We start from the raw sequence: 22,500 nt of genomic DNA, 5'->3' as shown, positions 1-22,500 counted from the left end.
TATACATATAATAGTATTAGAGAAAGAATTAACTACCCGAATGAAATAAAAACTGACACTCATCCTAAAAATAAAAATAATAAATCTCTACTTCTATATTATTCATAAAGAGATCTGTTATTTTTCTATTTAATTTACATATGTGTTTTGAACACACTATGTAAATTGGATAGCAAAATAGATCAATTATGTTACAAATGGTGTTGGGATGATTGATGGGAAAAAATCGAGAAAATTTGTGCCTATTTCCCGATGCTAACAACGATTCATTTAATTACCTATTTTATTTGATTTTGTTTAAAACAAAATCTTCCACTGCTTGTAGTAATAATGAAATAACGAATATTTATTGATTATAAACAAGTAAAACTAAAAGCTGGCTTCAATCTCCAAAATAAAAAAAAACTTTTTAAATCGTTCCCACCACTCTGCTGTCTAATTTCTTCCAACTGCAAAAACACAACTCTCTGCCCACAAGACTCGCTCATTCTTCTTCTTCTTCTTCTTCTTCTTCTTCTTATTATTATTATTATTATTATTATTATTATTATTATTATTATTATTATTATTAATATTATTATTATTATTATTATTATTATTATTTTCTCCTCCTTCTCCTCCTCCTCCTCGTGATAACCCACAGGTGCCAAAACATCGAAGCTGAGCACATTAAAGAAAACAAAATCACAGAACTAACCGAAGAAGATGCAAGAGAAGTAGAAAATATCAAATGAGTGTGTATGAAAATAAAACGAAACTACCATCTCTAAAGAACAAAACAAAGAACAAATTAAATTTAGAAACAGAAAAGATAAATAGGCTCCTCTCATTTATCTCAACAGAAACAATCACATACCTCAACAATTTAATATACACAGGGGCAAAATTAGTAAGCATGAAGCTAAAACCAGAAACCAAAACTGACCAAAGAAAAGGATTTACCAAAACTGGCTGGAAAATGAGATTGAAAATCCAGATCACCAAACTTAGAAAAGAAGCTAAACCCATAAATAAAATGAAGAACAAAGAATTGTGGAGGAGGAGAAATAAAACACACAAAGAAAGACTTAATAAAAAACATGAAGAGGTAAAACAAAAAATAGAAGCAAAAGAAGGAAGACTGAGAGGATGTAAATACAAGTCTGAACAATACAAACAAAACAGTGCCTATGGAACCAATGAAAGGGAGTTTTACCAAAACGTGAATGAAGGAATAACAAGAACAGAGCAACCGGACCAACAGAAACCAAACACTTCTGGAACCAAATATGGGGACAGCTACAAGGCCACAACAAAAACGCTAAATGACTGAAGGACATCAAAAATGAACTCCAGGAAATTGAAGAAGGGAAGAAAACAGAAATTAGTGCAAAAACATTCAAGACAACTCTAAGGAAAATGGCAAATTGGTTATGATGGGATACATGCATATTGGTTCCAAAAATTCATGGCATTCCCTGATAGATTGGTGCAAAGCCCGAAAAGATGTATCTATAAAATAGAAGTACCAGAATGGATGACTAAAGGAAGAACTATGGGTCATTCCGTATCAAATCATTCAGAACAATAGGATTTTGAAACTCATATCCTCAGATCTGGCTGTAGTTTGCCCTGCAGATAGACAATATAGGAACTAAGAAATCCTGAAAATTCGAGCACATAACTCCAAGCGGTTTCCAATTTAGAGCATTTTTTTGTTTTGGCGTTTATCGCATGTTGAAATGTCTGGGCAACAATTTTGTGATGGCATTTCTTTTAATATTTTCTGATTGAAAGATCGTATGGCCCTGAAAATTCACTCAGGTAAGTTTTTTGACCCAAGTAATCCAAAAATAGCATCAAATTTTCTCCAAAATGAAGCCTTATAGAGATATTAAGGGTTTTTGGATTTTTCCACATGTGCCCCAAAATCAAATCAAAAAAAGTGTGTCGCTGGTATGGTAACGCATTACTTTTTTCATATATATTTTTTTAGACACAATAAATTCTCTGGACCAAAAATGATTCAAAGTTCTTGTTTCGTTCACTCACAGTTTCTGTTGCAAGTCGGGTATATTTTTGATGATAATGAAAAATATTCCCTCCCCCTATTGGATGTAATAACCAATTCAAACATGTATTAAATTCACATCACACCTTGATTTTTGAATAAATTTTTGAGTAAACCAGATACTAAAACAGTTAAGTTCTGGTAAAAATTTCAACGACCTAGCAGTCTTCAAGATTAGTTGATGAGGGTTGGAAAAAAGTATGCTTTTTTTTTATAAGAAACCATTTTATAAGAAACTAGTAATAGGATGGTAAACATCTTAAGAAACCTCTAGTACTATCTCAAGCCAACAATTTTGATTAAGAAACTTCATGAGAAACTTTTTAACCCTCAAAAGAATATGAGTAGTTATTTTGACCCAACTTTTTAAACCTTTGTTTATAGTTTCCTGAAAATGCGATTTTTTTTTGCTCTGATTTCTATATAGCTTCCTGAATATTTCTAACCTATTATAAAGTGTCAAAAAATCATAAATTTACAAAATAATTTTTCTCCAGGGGTGTCCTTGAGAGCAACCCCATCAAATTTTTCAGAAATTCCAAAATAATAAAAGTGGCCGAAAATGATCAAAATACAAAATTTTATTGCTTTTCATGATGGGATACTTAAAACTACATGGAATCTATCTGAAAATATAAAAATGTTAATTAAAGTAACAAACTTGATGAAAAAAATCGGTTTTCCTGAAAATCACTGCACATGAACAAAATGCAAAGTACTGCTAATTTTTGTTTATATGTGATCTAAGAAGGTTAAGGAATGCAAAGAATATAAAATTGTTTCAATTTCTTGTGTTTCGTGGGGTTTATACACATTTTGAAGTTCTGGGTCAAGTTGACCTCCCCCCACCCCCCATGGGCCACTACACTCTGGAAAAAAACCCATGGTTTTACGAGGGTTAAGAAGCAAATCCTACATTACCTTATTGGCTCCCTTGAAAAAAGTGAAAATGGTATATTTGTACTACAAAGCCCTACACACCTACACTATGTTTACCATCCAAAATGTCCTTAAACTACATTTCCAGAGTACTTGGTACTTGAGAAATTTAATTAAGAAACTTTTGGAAGTATGTGTCAAAAATTAAGAAACTTCTTGTACTAAGAGGCCAACTCATGTTTCTTATAAAAAAAAGCATGTAAGCAAAATGTAGTGCAACTAGATTCTAATTTTCTTTTTTACCTTTCTTCAGAAAACTAGATGACTTACGAGGCTTGCTCTATTGGTGTTCAACTCAATTTGAGTGTCACAAGTTTGACTATAATCAGTGCAAGGGACTTGAGAATCTATCAGACTTTGAGCAAGAAATTGTTTAGACATTGTTGTTGAGAGCTAGACTGAAAGAAAATGAAGGTGAATTACCAACCATTTGTTTCCATCACAAACAATAATTTGGAAATGTGTTTGAGTGTAGAGCAAAGACCACAAAGTGCTGTGGTAGATTTTTACAACACAAGAGGTCAAAGGTGAATGACCGATATCTTTGCAGATGGCAAAAATCTGGAGGTAAGAGGATATAATGTAACATCAGGTCACTTTCTTTGTCGTCAGTGCACAAAGAAATATGTGAGTCTGACAGTTTACACAATGGATTCAGACTACGAATCTGTGAGTTCTGTGAAAACCTCACAAAAAACCTTGAATGCGAGACTGGTATCCATGGATATTTCCTCTGTAGTTCTACACAGTGTTGCTTCTCATAGCCATGTTCATAGCATCAAAAGGAAGTTAGAACAAATTGTTGAAACATTCAAAAGTGACATGTCCATGGTGATAAAGTTGGTATTAACGAACTGACTGTGTAGAATTAATGCCCAGTGAAACAAACATCAAAGAAAAAGCAGCAGAACTGGATCAATTACATTATCTGATGAAAGAAATCAAAAAGCACTTCAACTCCTGATCAAATCCAAATCATGACACTTGCTCCTAATTCCTGGTTTTGTGCATATAGCTCCAAATTCTTTAAGATGTCTGAATATGTTGTTCGAACTGCCAGAGAACTGAAAAGGACGACTGGTATTTTGTCCAAATCTAACTCTAACAAAGGGAAATGATTTTCCCTGAAGACAGTTGACCTGATAATACAAATGTATGAGAATGATGAATACAGCTGCCAAATACCAGGCAAAAAATTTTTTTTTTAGTATAGCAAAGGGTGTTCACAAACTAAAACGCTTGATAGTGTGTAATTTGCATGAACTGTACATTGCTTTTAAATACAAGTATCCCAATGTCAAGGTGGGGGTTTCCAAATTGCGGAGATGCATCCAAAGTGGTGTGTTTTAGCTGGATCTACGGGTACACATTCTTTTTATGTGTGTAGCATATATCAGAATGCAAAACTTCTTGTCAATGCCATGAAGTGAAACATCACTTACAAAGATTTGATTTCAAAGTTAGTTTGTGATTTTTCTAACAAAGAGTGTATGATGAATCGCTGTGAAAACTGCGCTGATAGAAAAGCATTGCAGAAATTCTTGGATGAGGTGCTGTATGATATGAACCCTGATGACGAGTTTCATTTTAGTCAATGGGACACAACCAGCCATGCAACATTAACATATGCAGAATATAAAGATCTGTTGATTGACACCATTGATAATCTTACTAGACACTCATATCTAATTGTTCAGGGAGACTTTGCAGAAAACTTTCAATTTTTAATACAAGACAAAATTCAAAGTTATCATTGGAGCAAGGAATATTGCACCCTACACCCAGTAGTGATTTACTACAGAAATTCTGATCAGCAGCTAAAGCACATTTCATTATGTTATGTTTCCGATGACAACACCCATGACATGCATTTGTGTATCAAACTCAGACACTGACTGTTCACTTAATCCAGACCTTATTACCGCACATGAACAAATGATGGCTGCAGGGCTCAATATAAAAATTTCAAGAATTTCATCAATTTATGCTAGCGTAAGGAGGACATTTTCTTCGCCACCAGTCATGGAAAATCCCCTTGTGATGAAATTGATGGTTCAGTAAAACGCGATGTGGCTAAGTGGTCACTCCAACGCCCTCTAAATAATCAAATCTTTGATTATAAAGCTATGCTTGCTATCTGCCAGGTGTGTGCCATTCGTTTCTTTGCAATCAGTAAGGAAACATGGAGAAGGTGAGAAAGTCGCTTAAAGCAAGGTTTTCCAGTGCCAGGAACCAGAGCTAGTCATCTTTTTGTATCATTGTCAACATCACAAATTGGCCATAAGTTGTCCGGTGTAGATGAACTATATATTGATATTCATGACTAACTTGCCATCAATTCTTTATATTTCTGACATCACGCCAATCCAATATATAACCTGTATTTATAACTCTTTCTGGTGGGTCGTGAATGAAATAAATGCAGAGGAAGGTAATGTAACTGCCAAGTTCATGCATTCCCATGGACCACGCAAGACATGCAGTTGGCTGCAGATTGATGATACATGGTTTGTTCCCATCAAGAAAATTCTTTGTGTTGTATCCCCAACAACATGTACCAAAATACACAATAACTGACCAAGAGTATCAAAAAAACATTTCTACATCTCTGGGGCATAAAGAACACAGCAGCATGTAAATATTGAATGCTGACTTTGGTTATGAAATCCATTATTTTCTGAATACCATTTCACTGCAACTGTTTTATCTTTAATGGGCGTCTGTTTGAAGATGAAATTTATGGAATTTGGCATGAATGGCCACTCCCCTGATTTAACCCCATACAGATCGAAACTGGTTACTCCCCATTAAGGTACTTCTTAAAGAATAGTTTAAGTTCGTTTTTGTGTATGAAATAGTTTGCTTGCTCAGAGGGGCCTAGCTAAAACAAACAGCCCTTATCAAAATTGCCATGTTTTGTATGAGAAAAGGGAAGAAAGGTGGGGGGGGGGGAGTCAAAAAGGCAGAAAATGACTGTACATAAGTTTTTGAATGGTCTCAAGACTTTTGAAACAGTCTTTACTTTCAACAATGTGAGTGGACAAAACAAGAACTTTTAACCATTTTTGGTCAAGACACAATTTAATGTGTGAGATAAATATACAGAGAAAGCCTGTGATGTGAGTTTAACACATATCTAAATTGATTATCACATCCAATAGAAGGAGGGAATATCTCTATAAGGCTTCATTTTGGAGAAAATCTGATGCTATTTTTGGATTACTTGAGTCAAAAAACTTACCTGAGTGAATTTTCAGGGCCATACGATCTTTCAATCAGAAAATATTAAAAGAAATGCCATCACAAAATTGTTGCCCAGGTGTTGCATAATGTGATAAACACCAAAACAAAAGCTGTTCTAAATTGGAAACCGCTTGGAGTTATGTGCTCAAATTTTCAGGATTTCTTAGTTCCTATATTGTCTATCTGCATGGCAAATTATAGCCAAATCTATGGATATGGGTGTCAAGCCCTGGAGGATTTGACACAGAATGACTCCTACATTAATACAAAAAGACACAAAAAAGGCACAACCCTAAGCAATTACAGACTGATAACCTGCTTACCGACTATGTGGAAAATTTTAACTGCACAACTGAGTGAACAGATTTACTACTTCCTTAATGCTCGTAGGCTAATGCCTGAGGAATAGAAAGGATGCTGTAAAGGATAAAGAGGGCCACACGATTTATTATACATAGATAAAAAAATATTTAAAGAGGTAAAAAAAAAAACAGGGACAAGAACATATCCATGGCATGGACTGATTACAAAAAAGCCTACGACAGATTCCACAAGCATGGATAATTGAATGCCTAAAAATGCACAAGATATCTGACAGGTGTGACCCAACCAGCTACGATGGTTGGAAATTTCCCCTGGGGGGGGGGTGAAGGAGAGTTGAATTAGAGCTATAGTTAAAAATTGCCCCAAAATGGGGGCCAACGAGGGATGAATTAGAGCCTTTTATTTAGTTGGCAGATCTCGGGGATTGCTAGGTAACCTTGCTGCTCAGAAAGGGAAACGGTTTGGTTATCGATGTGAAATATATTTTCTTTGTAAAGAACAAAAGCAAATTCGAAAACATTATTGCTGTAAAGATGACTTTTTGAAGTATCTAGCTATGTTTAGGCTAGAGGGGAGACCTTACAGGTCTAGGCCAAAAATCCACCGGTCTGTTGGAAACTTTGGATTGTGGAAAGTTAACTGATTGGGATTTATGGGGGAGGTGACTAATTATCCAATCAGGGCAAACCAGAGTATGACAAGTTGGACGCAGATTGGTTGGATAGAACCCTTAGACCAGCTAGACCCTACCAAACCTTTCCTTTATAAGGGGCTGTACAGCAAAGAAAAATCAGTTGAACTGAAGTTTTTGGAGTCAGTTTGGACTCAGGAGAAGATACCGTCCATGAAAGCACCTGTTTGATAAGCAAGGAATTGGTTGCTGAAAACAACACAAAGGCCCCCTTCATTGACTATCGTGATTGCCAGACAAAAAGAAAATATAATCGATATTTTTATTTTCTATTGATGAACTGTATATAATTATTTTCTCTTCTTGTGAATAATTAATCTTTATATGAAAACTAAAACCAGAGTCAGCATCAATGTATTTATCATTATTACTTGTAAGTTAGCTACAAAGAAAGAACAATTGAGTGATTTTTTTTTCAGCAGATGACCAAAAGAGATAGGATCGTCAACTACCACATTCAGCATTCGGACCACAGCATCATATCAATACTATCTTCCTGGAAGCGACTGAGACTTCATCGTTAGACTTTTGTGGATGTTCAAACTGAACCACCTAGGACTACACTTGTAACTGTGTGGACACTACGGTCTTCCTCGTGTTGCATAACTGAGGGAGGTTGGGGTCTTTTCACAATGTTATACAAAATTATTAATATTATTAAGAAAGCAATGGAAACTTGGAAACTAGAACTGACAGTTGGAGGACAACACCTGTCTGATGTAAGAATATAGGAAATTCACTACCGCCACTACTGCTTATCATAGCCATGATGCCAATAAACTGCATACTGAGGAAATGTAATGCTGGATACAAATTTACAGGCACAGAGCAAAGAATAAACCGCCTCATGTATATGGATGACCTGAAGCTGTTTGCTAAAAGCAAAAAGAAGCTGGAAAAATTGATAAACACAACCAGAATATTCAGCCAGAACATTGGAATGGAATTAGGAATGGAAAAATGTGTGTTACTAGAAATGAAAGAAGGAAAACTAGAGACATCAGAAGATATGGAACTCCCCAACCAAGAGAAGATGATAGCACTCAGTGAAAATGACGCTTATAAATATCTAGGGGTGCTAGAAGCAAACACCATGAAATCTACAGAAATGAAAGCTAAGATTGAAAAAGAGTACTGGAGAAGAACGAGGAAACTTCTAGAAACAAAGCTATATGGTAGAAATTTAATTAAGGAAATAAACACCTGGGTAGTATCGTTAATAAGGTCTCTGGACCATTCATGAGATGGACTAAAGAAGAACTTAGACACCTTGATCAGAGGACGAGGAAATTAATGACAATGCACAATGCATTGTACCCGAAAGACAATATTGATTGATTATGTAAAAAAGCACGGAGGAAGGAGACTTATAAACATAGAATACTGTGTAAAAAGCACACAAAATGACCTGGAAAAGTACATAAGTCAGAACACAGAAAGACTGATCACTGCAGCGAGAGACACCACCAAGAACAAAAATACAGGAAATGATGAAACTAGAAACAAAAAGACAAGAAAAGTGGGAAGAGAAATAGTTACATGGACGATTTATCAGAATAACAAAAGAAGAGAAAAGCACCTGGATGTGGCTAAGAAAAGGACACATAAACAGAGAAAGAATCCCTACTGACAGCTGCACAGAACAATGCGATTAGAACCAACCACATTAAAACTAAAATAGATAAAACACAAGGAAATAATAAATGTAAACTCTGAGGGCAGAGAGACGAAACTGTAAACCACATAATAAATGAATGCAACAAACTAACCCAAAAGGAATATAAGGACAGTCATGCCTACATGGAGAAGAAAGATGACTACACCTTGAACAAAATATGCTGATAAATTGTTCAAACATAAACAAGAGACAATACAAGAAAACAAAAACCACGAAGTCCTTTGGGATATGGAAATACGAACAGATAAACCCATCCAAGCAAAAAGACTGGATGTCATAATAATTAAAAAGAAGGAAAGAAGTTGCCAAATTATAGATTTTGCTTTCACAGCAGACCACAAGGTGAAGATCAAAGAGACACAAATACGAAACAAATATGTGGAATTTGCCAGAGAACTTAAAGGAATATGGAACCTGAAGAAAACCAATACAATACCAATAATTGGAGGAGCACTAGGAACAGTCCCAAAAACTTTGAAAAAAGACTATGAGAAATTGGAATTGACGGGAAGACTGAGTTAATGCAATGAATGGTAATGCTGAAATCTTAAGTAAAACCTTTGAGTGCAAAAACTAGTCCACTAGAGTGACAAAATTTAATCAGGAGTCTAGAAACTGCAACAGAAATGAAACAAAATGGTGCCACCAAGAGAACCAAAAATGAAAAGTACCTATTCCCTCCTCCCTCCACCCCACCCACAAAATAAGGAACTGGCATCAGCACGACTGGCACCACACCAAATAGTCAAAGGGTCAAGAAGGATGGAAAAATCTAGGAGAGAAAGCATTAACCAGGCCTTCACTAAATGAGTGTGAAAAGGACTAAGACCTTGGGGAGGCTTATTGCCACTCAAATTCCAGTGAGGACCAATGGCTGCTAGCAAAGAGAAATCAATGGTAAACGGTTGTTGTAATAACGTAAATTAATTTGCAAATAGTATTAAAAGAGGTGGAGAATGCTGGAAATTTGGGAAGACTTGTTGTCACTCAGGTTCCAGGTTACACCATAAGTTGTTCTCAAAGAGTATTCTTTGATGATGGCCTGTGTGAAAACACCTAGTCAGTGAGTAATAATAATGATAATAATAATAATAATAATAAGGATGACCTTAACATTTTTGGGTGGAATGTGAACCAGCTTGATACACTAATGGATATGATTAGATTGTTTAGTAATGGCATAAAGATGGAATTTGGCATCATTAAATGAGTTATTTTTGTGATGAAAAGAGGCAAGCTCATTCACTCAGATGTCCTTAAATTCCCAGCAACAGATCTAATAAAGAATATTGACAGCAAGAGAGGCTACAAATATTTGTGGTTACCGATCAGATTAAGAATTTGTAAATGAAAAACCAGATCACAGCTGAGTACAATAGAAGATCGACAGTTATTCTTAAAGCGCACTTTCACAGTCAGAATACGATATATGCCATCAATTCCAGAGCAGCAGCTATCATTCGATATACCGCTATTTTACTTGATTGGAATGTACATGAATTAAAATGCTTGGATGCAAAACATGTAATTTATGGGGCTTTTGTTAAGAAAGGAGATGTAGATCGATTGTATCTACCTCGAAAAGAAGGTGGTCAAGGATTTCTTAGTGTTGAAGATGTAGTAAATGTAAAGGAAATCTAACTAAATATATTTCTGAAAGTAATGAAATTCTTCTTCATGAAGTGAAAAGGGAAAATATATTAAGACCTGGGATGAAAAAGAGTCAGAGGTTGTAAGAGAGAAGAGAAAAATTATTTGGACACAAAGTACACAGTGTATTCCTTAAGAATACTAAATTTAGAGATAATAATGACTGAAATTGGTTGGTCAGGGTTTATCTTGAAAGATCTACTGAGAGCACTTTAATGACAGCCCAGAAACAAGCCACGCACTAAGTCCATCAAACACTACATTGACAAAACTGCACAATCACTGATTTGAAGATTGTGTAATGAAATGGGAAAAACGTTAGTGTATATTATACCAGAATGTCCTATGTTAGTTCAACATCAATATAAAAAATGGAGACACAGAAAGTCACCCAGGTCCTATACTGTAATATATGAAAACTTTATGAATTAGACCACAATGAGAAGGGGTATGAGGATAAACCAGAAGTAGTACAGGAAAATTACAATATCAAACTTCTTTGGGACATGTCCATACAAACGGATAAAATCCTTGAACACTCCAAACTTGAGATAATTTTCTAAAGAAAAACAAGAGAACTTGCTCAATCATTGATATAACCTGCTCTTTCGATATCAGAGTGTAAGAGAACATGAAAAATTAATATCAAGATCTGAAATGGGAATTAGTTAGACTGTGGGAATGTAAAGAAGTCAAGGTGATTCACATTATAATTGGAATGCTTAGAACCATAATGAAAAGCCACCATAAATGGCTTAATAAGATTCTTTTCCAATTTTGCAAAAGACTTGCTTGTTAGGGACAGCAAATTTGTTAAGGTACAGCTTGAATATCTAAAGTCAATGTAATTAAAAAAAAAAAAAAATTAAAATCAACCTGATGTTGAAGAAAAAAAATCCCAAAATATCCAAAATCAAACTATGAATAAATAATAATAATAATAATAATAATAATAATAATAATAATAATAATAATAATAATAATAATAAACAGCAAATACAGACTCTGTGGACAAAGAGACAAAACGATTGCAGCAAACTGGCCCAAAAGTAATACAAGAACAAACATGACCAAGTGGGGAGGGCTGTACACTGGGAATTATGCAAACAACTACATCTTGAAGCATAGACAAATGGTACAAGCATAAGCTGGCAACAATACTTGAAAATCACAAAATCCTATGGGACATGGATATACAAACAGATAAACCCATCCAAGCAAGAAAACTGGATATCATAATAATTAACAAGAAAGAAAAGTCCTGTCAAATCGTAGACTTTGCTGTTTCAGTTGAACACAGGGTGAATATCAAAGAAAAAGAGCAACGGAGCAAATACACAGAGCTAGACAGAGAGCTGAAAGGGATATAGATGATGAAGAAAATCAGGATAATACCTATAATAGTAGGAGCACTAGAAACAATTCCAAAAAGCTTGGAAAAAAGAATGGGAGAAATTGGAATCAGAGGAATGACTGGAAAGATACAACGAATAACAATAATGAAAACAGCTGAAATATTAAGGAAAACCCTTGAATGTGGAAACTAATACACATGAGCCACATGAGATGGCCAGACAAACTGCAGCAGAGGCAAAACATGAAGAAGCGTCACATGGAACCAAGAACATTAAAGTAGAAAATTTATAAGTTTTCTATCCCCTCTTCCCCTCTCGTTGCCCCATCACCCTCCCACCTCAAAAGAGTGATACCAAATAGCCGAGGAGGGTCAAGGAGGGTGGAAAGACCAAGGAGAGAGCACTGATCAGACCTCTTCTGGACATTAGAACTGGGACCTTGGGGAGGCTTATTGCCATTCAAATTCCAATGGAGACTAATGGCTGCTGCCAATGAGAAATCAATGGTAAGTAGCTGTTGCAATAATGCAAATTCATTTGCAAATGTTATCAAAAGAGGTGGGGAGTACTGGAAATTTGGGGAGACTTGTTGTCATTCAACTTCCAGGGAACATTACAGGTTGTCTTCAAGGAGAGATCTTTGATGGCCTGTGTGAATGCTCCTTGTGAGCCAATAATTATAATCATGTTTTTTTCCTATCCTGTATATGATATTTTAACTGCAGAAATTCCCCTCTGGACCAAAGTATCGTAGGTTTGCAATAACAGATGCCACATACTAATTCATTAGGTCTAGGCTATTAGCTACTATCTTATGTAACTTTCAAACACAATTTTGACACATTAAGTCGTTAAAATAAAATGCTGCATTGCATCCTAGGAGCAACACGGTCACAATTGCGACATCTATAGAGGAATGAGTCCCTATTTTTCTCTATAAATATTTAGTCCTCCCACTGCTACCAGTTGACACCGGGCTCTATTCTACATTTTTCTATGCTACTTACATTGCACCCATCGTAACTGATTATTAGCTACATACACATAACATATTCTTTCCATTAACCGATTAAAAAAATAATAAATTGTCCCTTCTCAAAATCTGTCCCATCTAATTGGCTGAGACCGGCCAATTCTATTATTGCAAAATCCACTTCTTCATACATAAACGAACGCACGGGTACCATCTGTAACGTGCATCCAGGAGATAAGCGCCCGCGTGTTTGCGTGTTGTGTGGGTAAGTGGGAGAGACGGATGAGGGGAAAAAGACTTACCTCAAGACCAGCTCAGCGTTACCGACCAAAAATAGAAAAGAGGGACCAAGATGGCGACCGCCGTCTTTTGTAAAGTATGATGTCTCGCAAAGTCACACGAATTCTCGGAATATGCAAATTTAGCCGGCCCAGAACGACGATAAAAGCGGGTGAGGGGAAAGACGTGGGGAGTGACGATTGAGTTGGCTGGGGAATCGTGTGGCTGTTGCTTCTTGTGCCGTGTTGAGGATATCTTACCGTGTTAAAGAGAGAGTCGGGCGCCATCTTTAATTTTTCCTTACATTTTTTTTCTTACATAGCTATTCCGGCCATTTGGCCTCTAGGACTATGACCGAGTCGAAATTTGACTTAAAGCTCATACCCGAGTTTGACGGGTCCACGTCCATCGTCGACTGGGTTGAAAGGGTCGAGCTGACGTGCGACCTTTGTGAGGTGAAAAGGGTACACACTGTAATTCCCCTGAGATTGGCTGGGGGTGCCTTGAGTGTATATCAGCAACTCAGTGCTGCCGAAAAGGGAGATGTCACCGCAATTAAAGCTGCGCTGTACAAGGCATTTGCCATGGATCCTTGTACGGCCTATGAAAAATTTGCTTGCCGAAAACTTCTACCGGAGGAAAGCGTGGACGTTTTCTTCGCTGAGTTAAAGAAACTCGCAGTTCTGTTCGGTGGAGGGGTGTCGGAGCGGACGCTCGCGTACGCGTTTGTGGCGGGCCTTCCCACTCGGGTGAAGCAGCTACTGAGAGCCTCAACCAGCGTTTCAACAACGACCATGGAACACTTGATGGAACGTGCTCGAGCCATCATCAAAGATGAGGAGGACCTGGGGGAACCAGTTGTGATGGCGACACAGACAGGCCTGATTGGCGCTCGGGAGATTCCGAATCAGAACCCTGCAAGCAATGGGAAATGTTTTCGCTGCGGCCGACGCGGACATTTTGCAAGGAATTGCACCAACAGGGGGCGTGTGCGCTGTTTTAAGTGTGGCGGTTTGGGGCATCTAGCCCAAAACTGTGCGGGAAACGTATCAGGGGAGAGGACGTCAGCGCCGCCCTGCTCCCCGAGCAAAATTTGAACAAGGCGCAACCAGTAATAACTGTCTACGTAAACAGGATACCCTGCTCAGAACTTCTGGACTCAGGCTGTTCGCATACTATAGTGAGCACCAGGCTGTGTCCAAGTTGGACTAAGAGGAAGATCAAAGTCACCACGATAGGAGGCGAGACCCAGACATGCTGTGGAGCTGGAACTGTCAAGATCTACACGGACACCGGTGCAGCCACTAAGATCAATGTGCTCGTGACCCAAGGAAATCTCCTGGGGTTTGACCTGTTGCTCGGATACGATGCCATCAAGGCGCTGGGGGGAGTCGCAATTCATCGAGACGGAAAGGTGCGATTCTTAGAGGCCCCAGTGTGTGCAGCGCTCCATATCGATCGGCCGGATTTTACAGTGGACTACGACTCGCGCAAGAGGGCCTGGATTGCATCTTGGAAGTGGACCGAGGGAATGGCACCGACTAAACTCAAGAATGGGGTTGCAGAGTACCCTATACCCAGTGAGGCCCGAGCAGAATACGAAAGGGAACTAAAGGCGTGGATCCAAGATGGCTGGTTAATCCCCTACCCTGAGGACAAGCTTGGGCCTCCGAAGGGTCTAATACCCTTGATGGCAGTAGTCCAGCATAATAAGTCGAAAGTACGGCCCGTGCTGGACTATAGGGAGCTTAACAAGCATATTGAAGCCTACACTGCCGATGCTGATGTATGCGCCAGTAAGTTGAGGGAATGGCGTCAGAAAGGCACTAATGTCTCAATATTGGATTTACGAAAAGCCTATTTACAGGTGCGAGTTGATGAGACGTTGTGGCTGTTCCAGACAGTTTGGTTCCAGGGGCAGAGGTACTGCCTTACACGCCTTGGCTTCGGCCTAAATGTGGCACCACAGATCATGAAGACTATTGTCAACACAGTATTGTCCCAAGAAAAGCCCATGAGGGACTCAACGTCAGCTTACATTGATGACGTATACGTCAATGAAGATGTACAGTCTGCGTCGTGTGTCAAAGAAAAGTTGGCTCAGTTTGGTCTGGAATGCAAGAATCCCGAACGTTTAAGGGAAGGAGCACGTGTATTGGGATTGGATGTTTATGAAGAGGATGGCACCCTACAATGGAGGCGTGCCAGTGAAATTCCAAGCATCCCCAACCTCGTTACAAGGCGGACCGTTTTTTCTTGGTGTGGAAAACTTGTTGGTCACTTACCGGTCTGTGGCTGGCTCCGCGCAGCTGTTGGTGTGATTAAACGCAGAGCAAATTTAACAACCACGGGTTGGGATGACATATCCGATGATGTCCTACTAACTCTGATGATTAAAGAGACACTGGAGAGAGTGAACAAGAAGGACCCTGCCTGTGGGCGGTGGTGTGTTAACGGAGACAACGTAGGTGTGTGGGTTGATGCCAGTTCTTTGCCGTTGGGAGTATCGTTGGAGCAAGGAGGAAACGTGTTCGAGGATGCGTGTTGGCTGCGGCCCGTAACAGATTCTCAGCATATCAACCTGGCAGAGCTGGACGCTGTTGTAAAGGGGGTAAATCTGGCCCTGCAGTGGCAGTCTAAGAAGTTGACCTTGTACACAGATTCTCTCTGTGTCTACCACTGGGTGTCTGACACACTTTCAGGACGGACACGAATCCGTACCAAGGCAGCGAGCGAAATGTTAATACGGAGAAGGCTAGACACGCTAAAAAACCTGGTATCTGAGTATGGGCTATCACTGAGCGTCACTCTGGTGCCATCACATTGTAATCGTGCTGACCAACTGACCCGTGTACCTCACAAATGGTATGAAGCCGCGAAGATGGGAATGGAGATTACTGCTCGATCTTGTGCAGTTGCAATCGACCCATGTCAAATACAAAAAATTCATGCACAGAGCGGACATCTGGGTATCAAGAGGACCCTTTATTTTGTGAGGCGTGCATACCCAGCAGTGACCAAGATGGATGTCAGACAGATCGTCAGAAATTGTGAGGCTTGCCAGTCTATTGATCCTGCACCAGAGCGATGGCAGAAGGGTCGCTTGGAAGTTGAGAGTGTGTGGCAGCGGCTGGCCATGGATATTACCCATTACAGTGGCAAGCCCTTTCTAACTCTCATTGATTGCGGGCCTACGAGATTTGCGGTGTGGCGGCAGATGACCAGACAGGATTCAGCAAATGTTGTTCGCCACCTATCATCCATTTTTTTTGAGCGAGGTGCGCCGGAAGAGCTCCTGACTGACAATGATGCAGCGTTTTGTAGCCAGCAAGTCCGGCAGTTGTTAGATGAGTGGGGCGTCCGTCTACGGTTGCGATGTGCGCATGTGCCATCAGGAAATGGCATTGCTGAAAGAAGCCATCGCAGCATCAAGAGAATTGCTGCCAGGAAGCGATGTACTATTGCGGAAGCAACATATTGGTACAACATTACGCCAAAGGACGGGACGTCCCCTTCAACCGCACCTGCGAATGCTATTTACACGTACCGAGTCGGAGTGAAGGGAATCAACACTACGCAGCCAACCGACAAGGGAACATATAACAGATATGAAGTGGGAGATCCAGTGTGGGTGCGGCCTCCAGGAAATCGGTGCACCGACAAGTTTAAGCGAGGACACATATCTGGAGTGATTAGCCAGCAGTCTGTTTTGGTCGATGGAACCCCACGACATGTGCGAGATCTTCGCCCAGCTACCGAGGTGCGTCATACAACTACAGAAGAAAGCAGTGAAGCGTCTAGCGATGAGCTGCCGATGCACGGATTCAGTGAGCCCCTTCCAGAGACTGATAGCGATACTTCATCTGATGAGGCGGAACCAGATCCAGAGCCCGAATCTGAAACAGTGAATGTACCTCTTCGCAGAAGCACACGCACTAAAAGGCCACCCCCCCAGTGCTCTCTATGTGATCATCAGATCAGGGGGGAGTGTAACGTGCATCCAGGAGATAAGCGCCCGCGTGTTTGCGTGTTGTGTGGGTACGTGGGAGAGACGGATGAGGGGAAAAAGACTTACCTCGAGACCAGCTCAGCGTTACCGACCAAAAATAGAAAAGAGGGACCAAGATGGCGACCGCCGTCTTTTGTAAAGTATGATGTCTCGCAAAGTCACACGAATTCTCGGAATATGCAAATTTAGCCGGCCCAGAACGACGATAAAAGCGGGTGAGGGGAAAGACGTGGGGAGTGACGATTGAGTTGGCTGGGGAATCGTGTGGCTGTTGCTTCTTGTGCCGTGTTGAGGATATCTTACCGTGTTAAAGAGAGAGTCGGGCGCCATCTTTAATTTTTCCTTACATTTTTTTTCTTACACCATCATTTCTTTTTCGATTTTGGAGCGTCTTTTCCACTATTACACAATCCTATTTTTTTTTTTTTTAAATTTTGTTTTCATTTGTTTTTTTAGGGGGCGTTTTTTATTATATTTTTATTATTTTTTAAAATTTACTATTATTGTGGACGATTTTACTTATGTATTTTCCTACACTTCCCTAGGCTGCAATCATGTTACTTATTGTGCCAACCACTTAAAACCCCGTACAAGATGCTATATTTTTTATTTGTTTTCGTTTGTTGATAGACAAACAAATCATAAAAATTTTTATTTTTATATAAAAAACATTATGAGATCCAAAGTCTAAAATAACAAATGAAAAAATTTAATTTTTATCATTTTGTCATCATCATTTTTTATTTGACTAAATTTACGCCATATTGCTTTAATAAGTTAGCCTTTCTAAAGTTTGACAGATTGGCCTTTTTATGGTCAAATTCGTCCGTTCTTACACTCAATCGGTTCTATGAAAGAGCGTAAAAAAGGCCAAATTTTTAAAGCCCTTCAGCTGCATCCAATGTCATATATTTAATCTCAGAAAAATAATGAAAAAATAACAATTAATTTTTTTCTGGTTTTATAACAGCCTTTTGGGTCTAATGAATGTGTTTTATATAAAAATAAATAGTTTTTCTAATTTTTGTGTCTGTCAAGTAATTTACGCCGCTAAATTACTAATTTACCCAAAATTACATTGCCCATGGAAACACTTATTCATTATATATTTGTTTTTTGTTTACTTCTCTTTTTCAGACTCATTATCAACACTGCTTAGACATTAACTTTTTTGTGTTTTTTTTAGGTAAATTTATACTTTAGTAGCTCCACCTCCACAATTTCCTTTAAAATGATGAGGTTTTTGACTGTGCTGAATAAGACAATCTCTTTTAACTTTGGTAGAGATAAATAGTTTTCGAGATATAAAGACATGCATTATGCACTGCAATTCAGTGGCCACCAGATTTGTACACATGCACAATAAACAAACCTACTTCTCTCCACCTGACACTGCCACCTATCAGTTTCTTTTGGGGTTTATAGTCTTTGTGGGTAGGCATGCTGATAACGGATATTAAGGTTAAATCTGGGGCAAATACTTTGACAAACCCCCACATGAAATGAGGTGTCTATTCCAAAAGCCATTCTTAACAAGGAGGTTGGAAGTGTCTATTTCAAAAGCTGTTCTTAACATAATGATGTTGGGGATTGGCCACCAGCAACAACCGTAGTCTAATTTTTTACCAGGGAGGGAGACATGCTTCCACCAGGCAACGCCAGTTAATGGGTCCTAATAATAATAATAATAATAATAATAATAATAATAATAATAATGTGATTACCTAGTGAGAGACACTGTCAAGTAGAACAATACAAGAAGTGATTAGATCAGAAACAAAAAGACAAGAAAAGAAAAGTGCGAAGAGAAAGAGCCTCTGTGGGGTATATGGTTAGAAAAGAATAAGAAGAAAAGAAAAAAAGGTATCTGCATCGCTCTTTGTGAAAGAAGAAGGAAAGGATGACCAGCGCATTTGTATATGCGAAGGGCATCTTGGGAAGGCAGAGCATGATGGGAGAAGCTATTTTTTTTTCCAGTCTCTTCCTTTTTTTTCTAGATAGGAGGATATAAAAGCAGGGAAAAATTCCCTGGAGGGGGGGGTAGAGAGAAAAGAGTCGTGAACATCTTCTCTTGAAAAGAATTTCGTATTGCTGACATTCGGATTGTGCAGTGTGACATTGGTGGCGAGAGGCCAGGTGTGGTCGATTGGAAAAGAAGAGGGCAGAAACGTGCTGTTGTCGAGAGAGTGACTCACTCCTTCCCGAACCCCAGAACCGAATCCTGATTATAACTCTAAAGCCTCATGGACGATTTATAACAATGACCACAAAAACACCTTCACATAGCTAAGAACAGGACACATGCATGGAGAAACAGAATCTCTATTGACAGCTGCACAGAACAATGCAAATAGAACTGACCACATTAAGGCTAAAATAGATAAAACATAAGAAAACAGTAAATGTAGACTTTGCGGATAAAGAGATGAAATCGTAAACCACATAATAAATAAATACAGCAAAGTAGCTAAAAAATAATATAAGGGCTCATACGCCAGTGGGGAAGGCTGTACACTGGAAGCTATGTAAACGACTGCACGTTGAACATGTGGTACAAGCACAAACTTGAAACAGTATTGGAAAACGAAAACCACAAAATCCTTGGGACAAGGAGGTACAAACAAGTAAATTCATTCAAGAAAGGAGACCGAACGTCATAATAATCAATGAGAAGGAAAGAAATTGCCAAATTGTAGATCTTCATGTCCCAGCAGACTACAGGCTGAAGATCAAAAAGATAGAAAAAATAAATGATTATGTGAAACTTGCCAAAGAACTGAAAGAAATATAGAATATAAAGAAGTTTTATTATCAACGTCAACTGGCACCACACTAAATAGTCATGAAGGATAATTTCTTTTAAGAGTGATTAAAATAGCCCAGGTAACAGTCTATTTAATTGCATATTTTGTGGACGTGAGCGCTCAGTTATTTGTCAGGCATGAACGTCAGAAACAAATTTTATCAGAATGTTATAATATCACTCGTTGATAAAAGAACAGCTTACTAGTTAGGTGAATCTTAAAAATCTTGCTTAACATTATTTTAACACAACTTGTATCATAAAGTCATTAGATATAATTTTTCTTAACGAAAATATATATAATATAATTTAATGAAAAATAAATAAGATCAGTGTTTATCATTTTTAAAAGGGAGATGTCTTGTTTACTTTTTGATTAATGCATCATGAGTTCGATTTTTTTTATATTTAAAAACAATACTTAAAAGGAAGTATCTATTCCATCCAATAAAAATGAGATTTTTAAAAAATATTAAAAAATAAATCCATATTGTATTATTCAGAAAGTAAACAAGATACCCCTATTTTGAAAATGGCTTCCATTATCTGTGACAAAAGCGAGTCGGATTTGTTTTTCTTATTACATTTCATAACACACATTTTTGTTTTAAGTATAATGGGTTTATAAAAGAATATGTTTTGAAAGGATATTGAGCACCATTTTTTTAGAATTCCATTGAAGTTTATTAACCAAAAGAAAATGTATGGAAAAAAAAAATAATGGTGAGAATAATTTGCAATTTGATTTACATATAAAATCTTAATTTGTATTTCTGATATATGAAAATATTGATTCATAATTTATATCCATTCTATTTTGAGCATATAATAAAGTATATCGAATTTTAGAAAGAACTGCAGCTTGGAGATTGACAAGTCCTTCATTTAAAACGATACTTGCAAAATAGAGAAACTTTGTCAAGCTGAATGAAAGCCTTATTCATGATCATATGGCGTTGTGGATAAGTGACAATACATGTAGAAAGTGTCTTCCACAGGAAGAGAAATTATCAATGGATGTCTGCGTCCTCATCTTTAATTCATGTGAGAAAACAAACTTGCAACTCTAAAAAAATAACAGGAGAGGAAGAACCTGTCCACAGAATAAGTGTGACACAAAAGAAGCTTTTAAATGAAGAGAAAAGAGGGTAAAAAATGAGTGGATGTGTCTGCTGTTTCTTTGTTAGAAAACAGCAGTATAAGGAAGATTATTCTGCATTGACTCAGTGATGCAAGCAATGTGGCAGCCATTTTGCTATTATGTGCTAGAAGTAGAGTGTCAATTTTGTAGCAATAGACACTGACTACAAAGAAGTAAATGTTATGGAGTTGCATTAATTCTACAGATTTATGCAAAGATGTTACGACTAGCAAACCAAGTTGCTTTCAAGGGGACAGTAAGGTAACAATAAACCATTTCCTAGTTTGATAAGTAAATGTCAGACTTTGATGCTAATGAAAAGCAAAACAAAACACACACACACACACACACACACACACACACACACACACACACACACACATCCTCTTGATGTAGAATAAAATCACAATATCTTAAGGACAGCTCTGAGATCTGATGATACATCCTGCTAAGAAATACCGTGTGTCATACACTATTATTGATCAGAATACTTAATACCCGAGTCAGAATGACAATGAGCTTAATAACAATTGAGAGAAAGAACTGCCTTCAAGTAATGTCGGTATCTGAAGACCCCATTACATGCTATTGAAGATATGAACACATAGCCTGAAGAAGAACTCCATATTGTTACTGATTAGAATATTCTCATCAAACATATTCAAATTAGAACCAGTTCCACAAACTAGCAATAGCAGTTATATGCATATATACTAGCAGGAAGACTCGAATGAGAAACCCTATATCATATTACCTATTTCATCCCTATTTTTTCCCCATTTTATAATATTCAATTTTCGGTGTGAGACCCAAAGATGTACACAGTATTGATTGGATGGAAGACGATTTTAGTAAAATGACATTTATTAAAATAAATTGATTCATAGTATTAAGAAAATCAATGAGAACTCTTGTGCATTATTGTTCCAAATACTGAACCTCTTATTAACATTTCTATTCTCATTTTTTTAATTTCTATTATTTCCAAGTGATAAATAAAGTAAAGTAATTCGTCATATTTTCCTTTTATGGATCGCAAGCATAAATACATACCTCAAATAAATGTTGTTTCATCTTTGATTAAAATGAAATATTTATATCCATATATCTTAAGTAATGTAGTTTCAGAATAAATATGGTTATGAGAGTTTATCTTCTAAACTGTAAGAAGAGTTTGTTGATAAAAAAAAAAAAAAAAACAGACGGGAAGTACAACTTAAGAAATACAAAGAATACTTAGGCTACATATCAATTTGGAGTGACTTAGAAATTAACTGTCTTGATTATAATATTTTCTTGCTGAATTGTTTATAATATAAGAATAGCTTATTAGAATTACTGTAAGTTATTAAATCTACTAATATT

At 37.6% G+C, this 22,500-nt stretch overlaps 2 protein-coding genes across 5 annotated transcripts in view; one reads left to right on the top strand and one right to left on the bottom strand.

Moving 5' to 3' along the window:
* Window positions 1–22,500, bottom strand: part of LOC145242033 (protocadherin beta-14-like) — a 47,146-nt gene that overhangs the window by 16,783 nt on the left and 7,863 nt on the right. The gene's annotated exons all lie outside the window — the stretch shown is intronic.
* Window positions 8,017–8,490, top strand: LOC145243060 (uncharacterized). Its single transcript, XM_080106165.1, has one exon. It carries the CDS (start codon window positions 8,017–8,019, stop codon window positions 8,488–8,490), a length of 474 nt encoding a protein of 157 aa, XP_079962291.1.

Source organism: Euprymna scolopes, chromosome 21 (genome assembly GCF_053919585.1).
Source record: "Euprymna scolopes isolate OS-2025 chromosome 21, ASM5391958v1, whole genome shotgun sequence".
In the NCBI taxonomy this organism is placed as follows: Eukaryota; Metazoa; Mollusca; class Cephalopoda; order Sepiida; family Sepiolidae; genus Euprymna; species Euprymna scolopes.
This window is presented reverse-complemented; position numbering and strand designations above follow the sequence as displayed.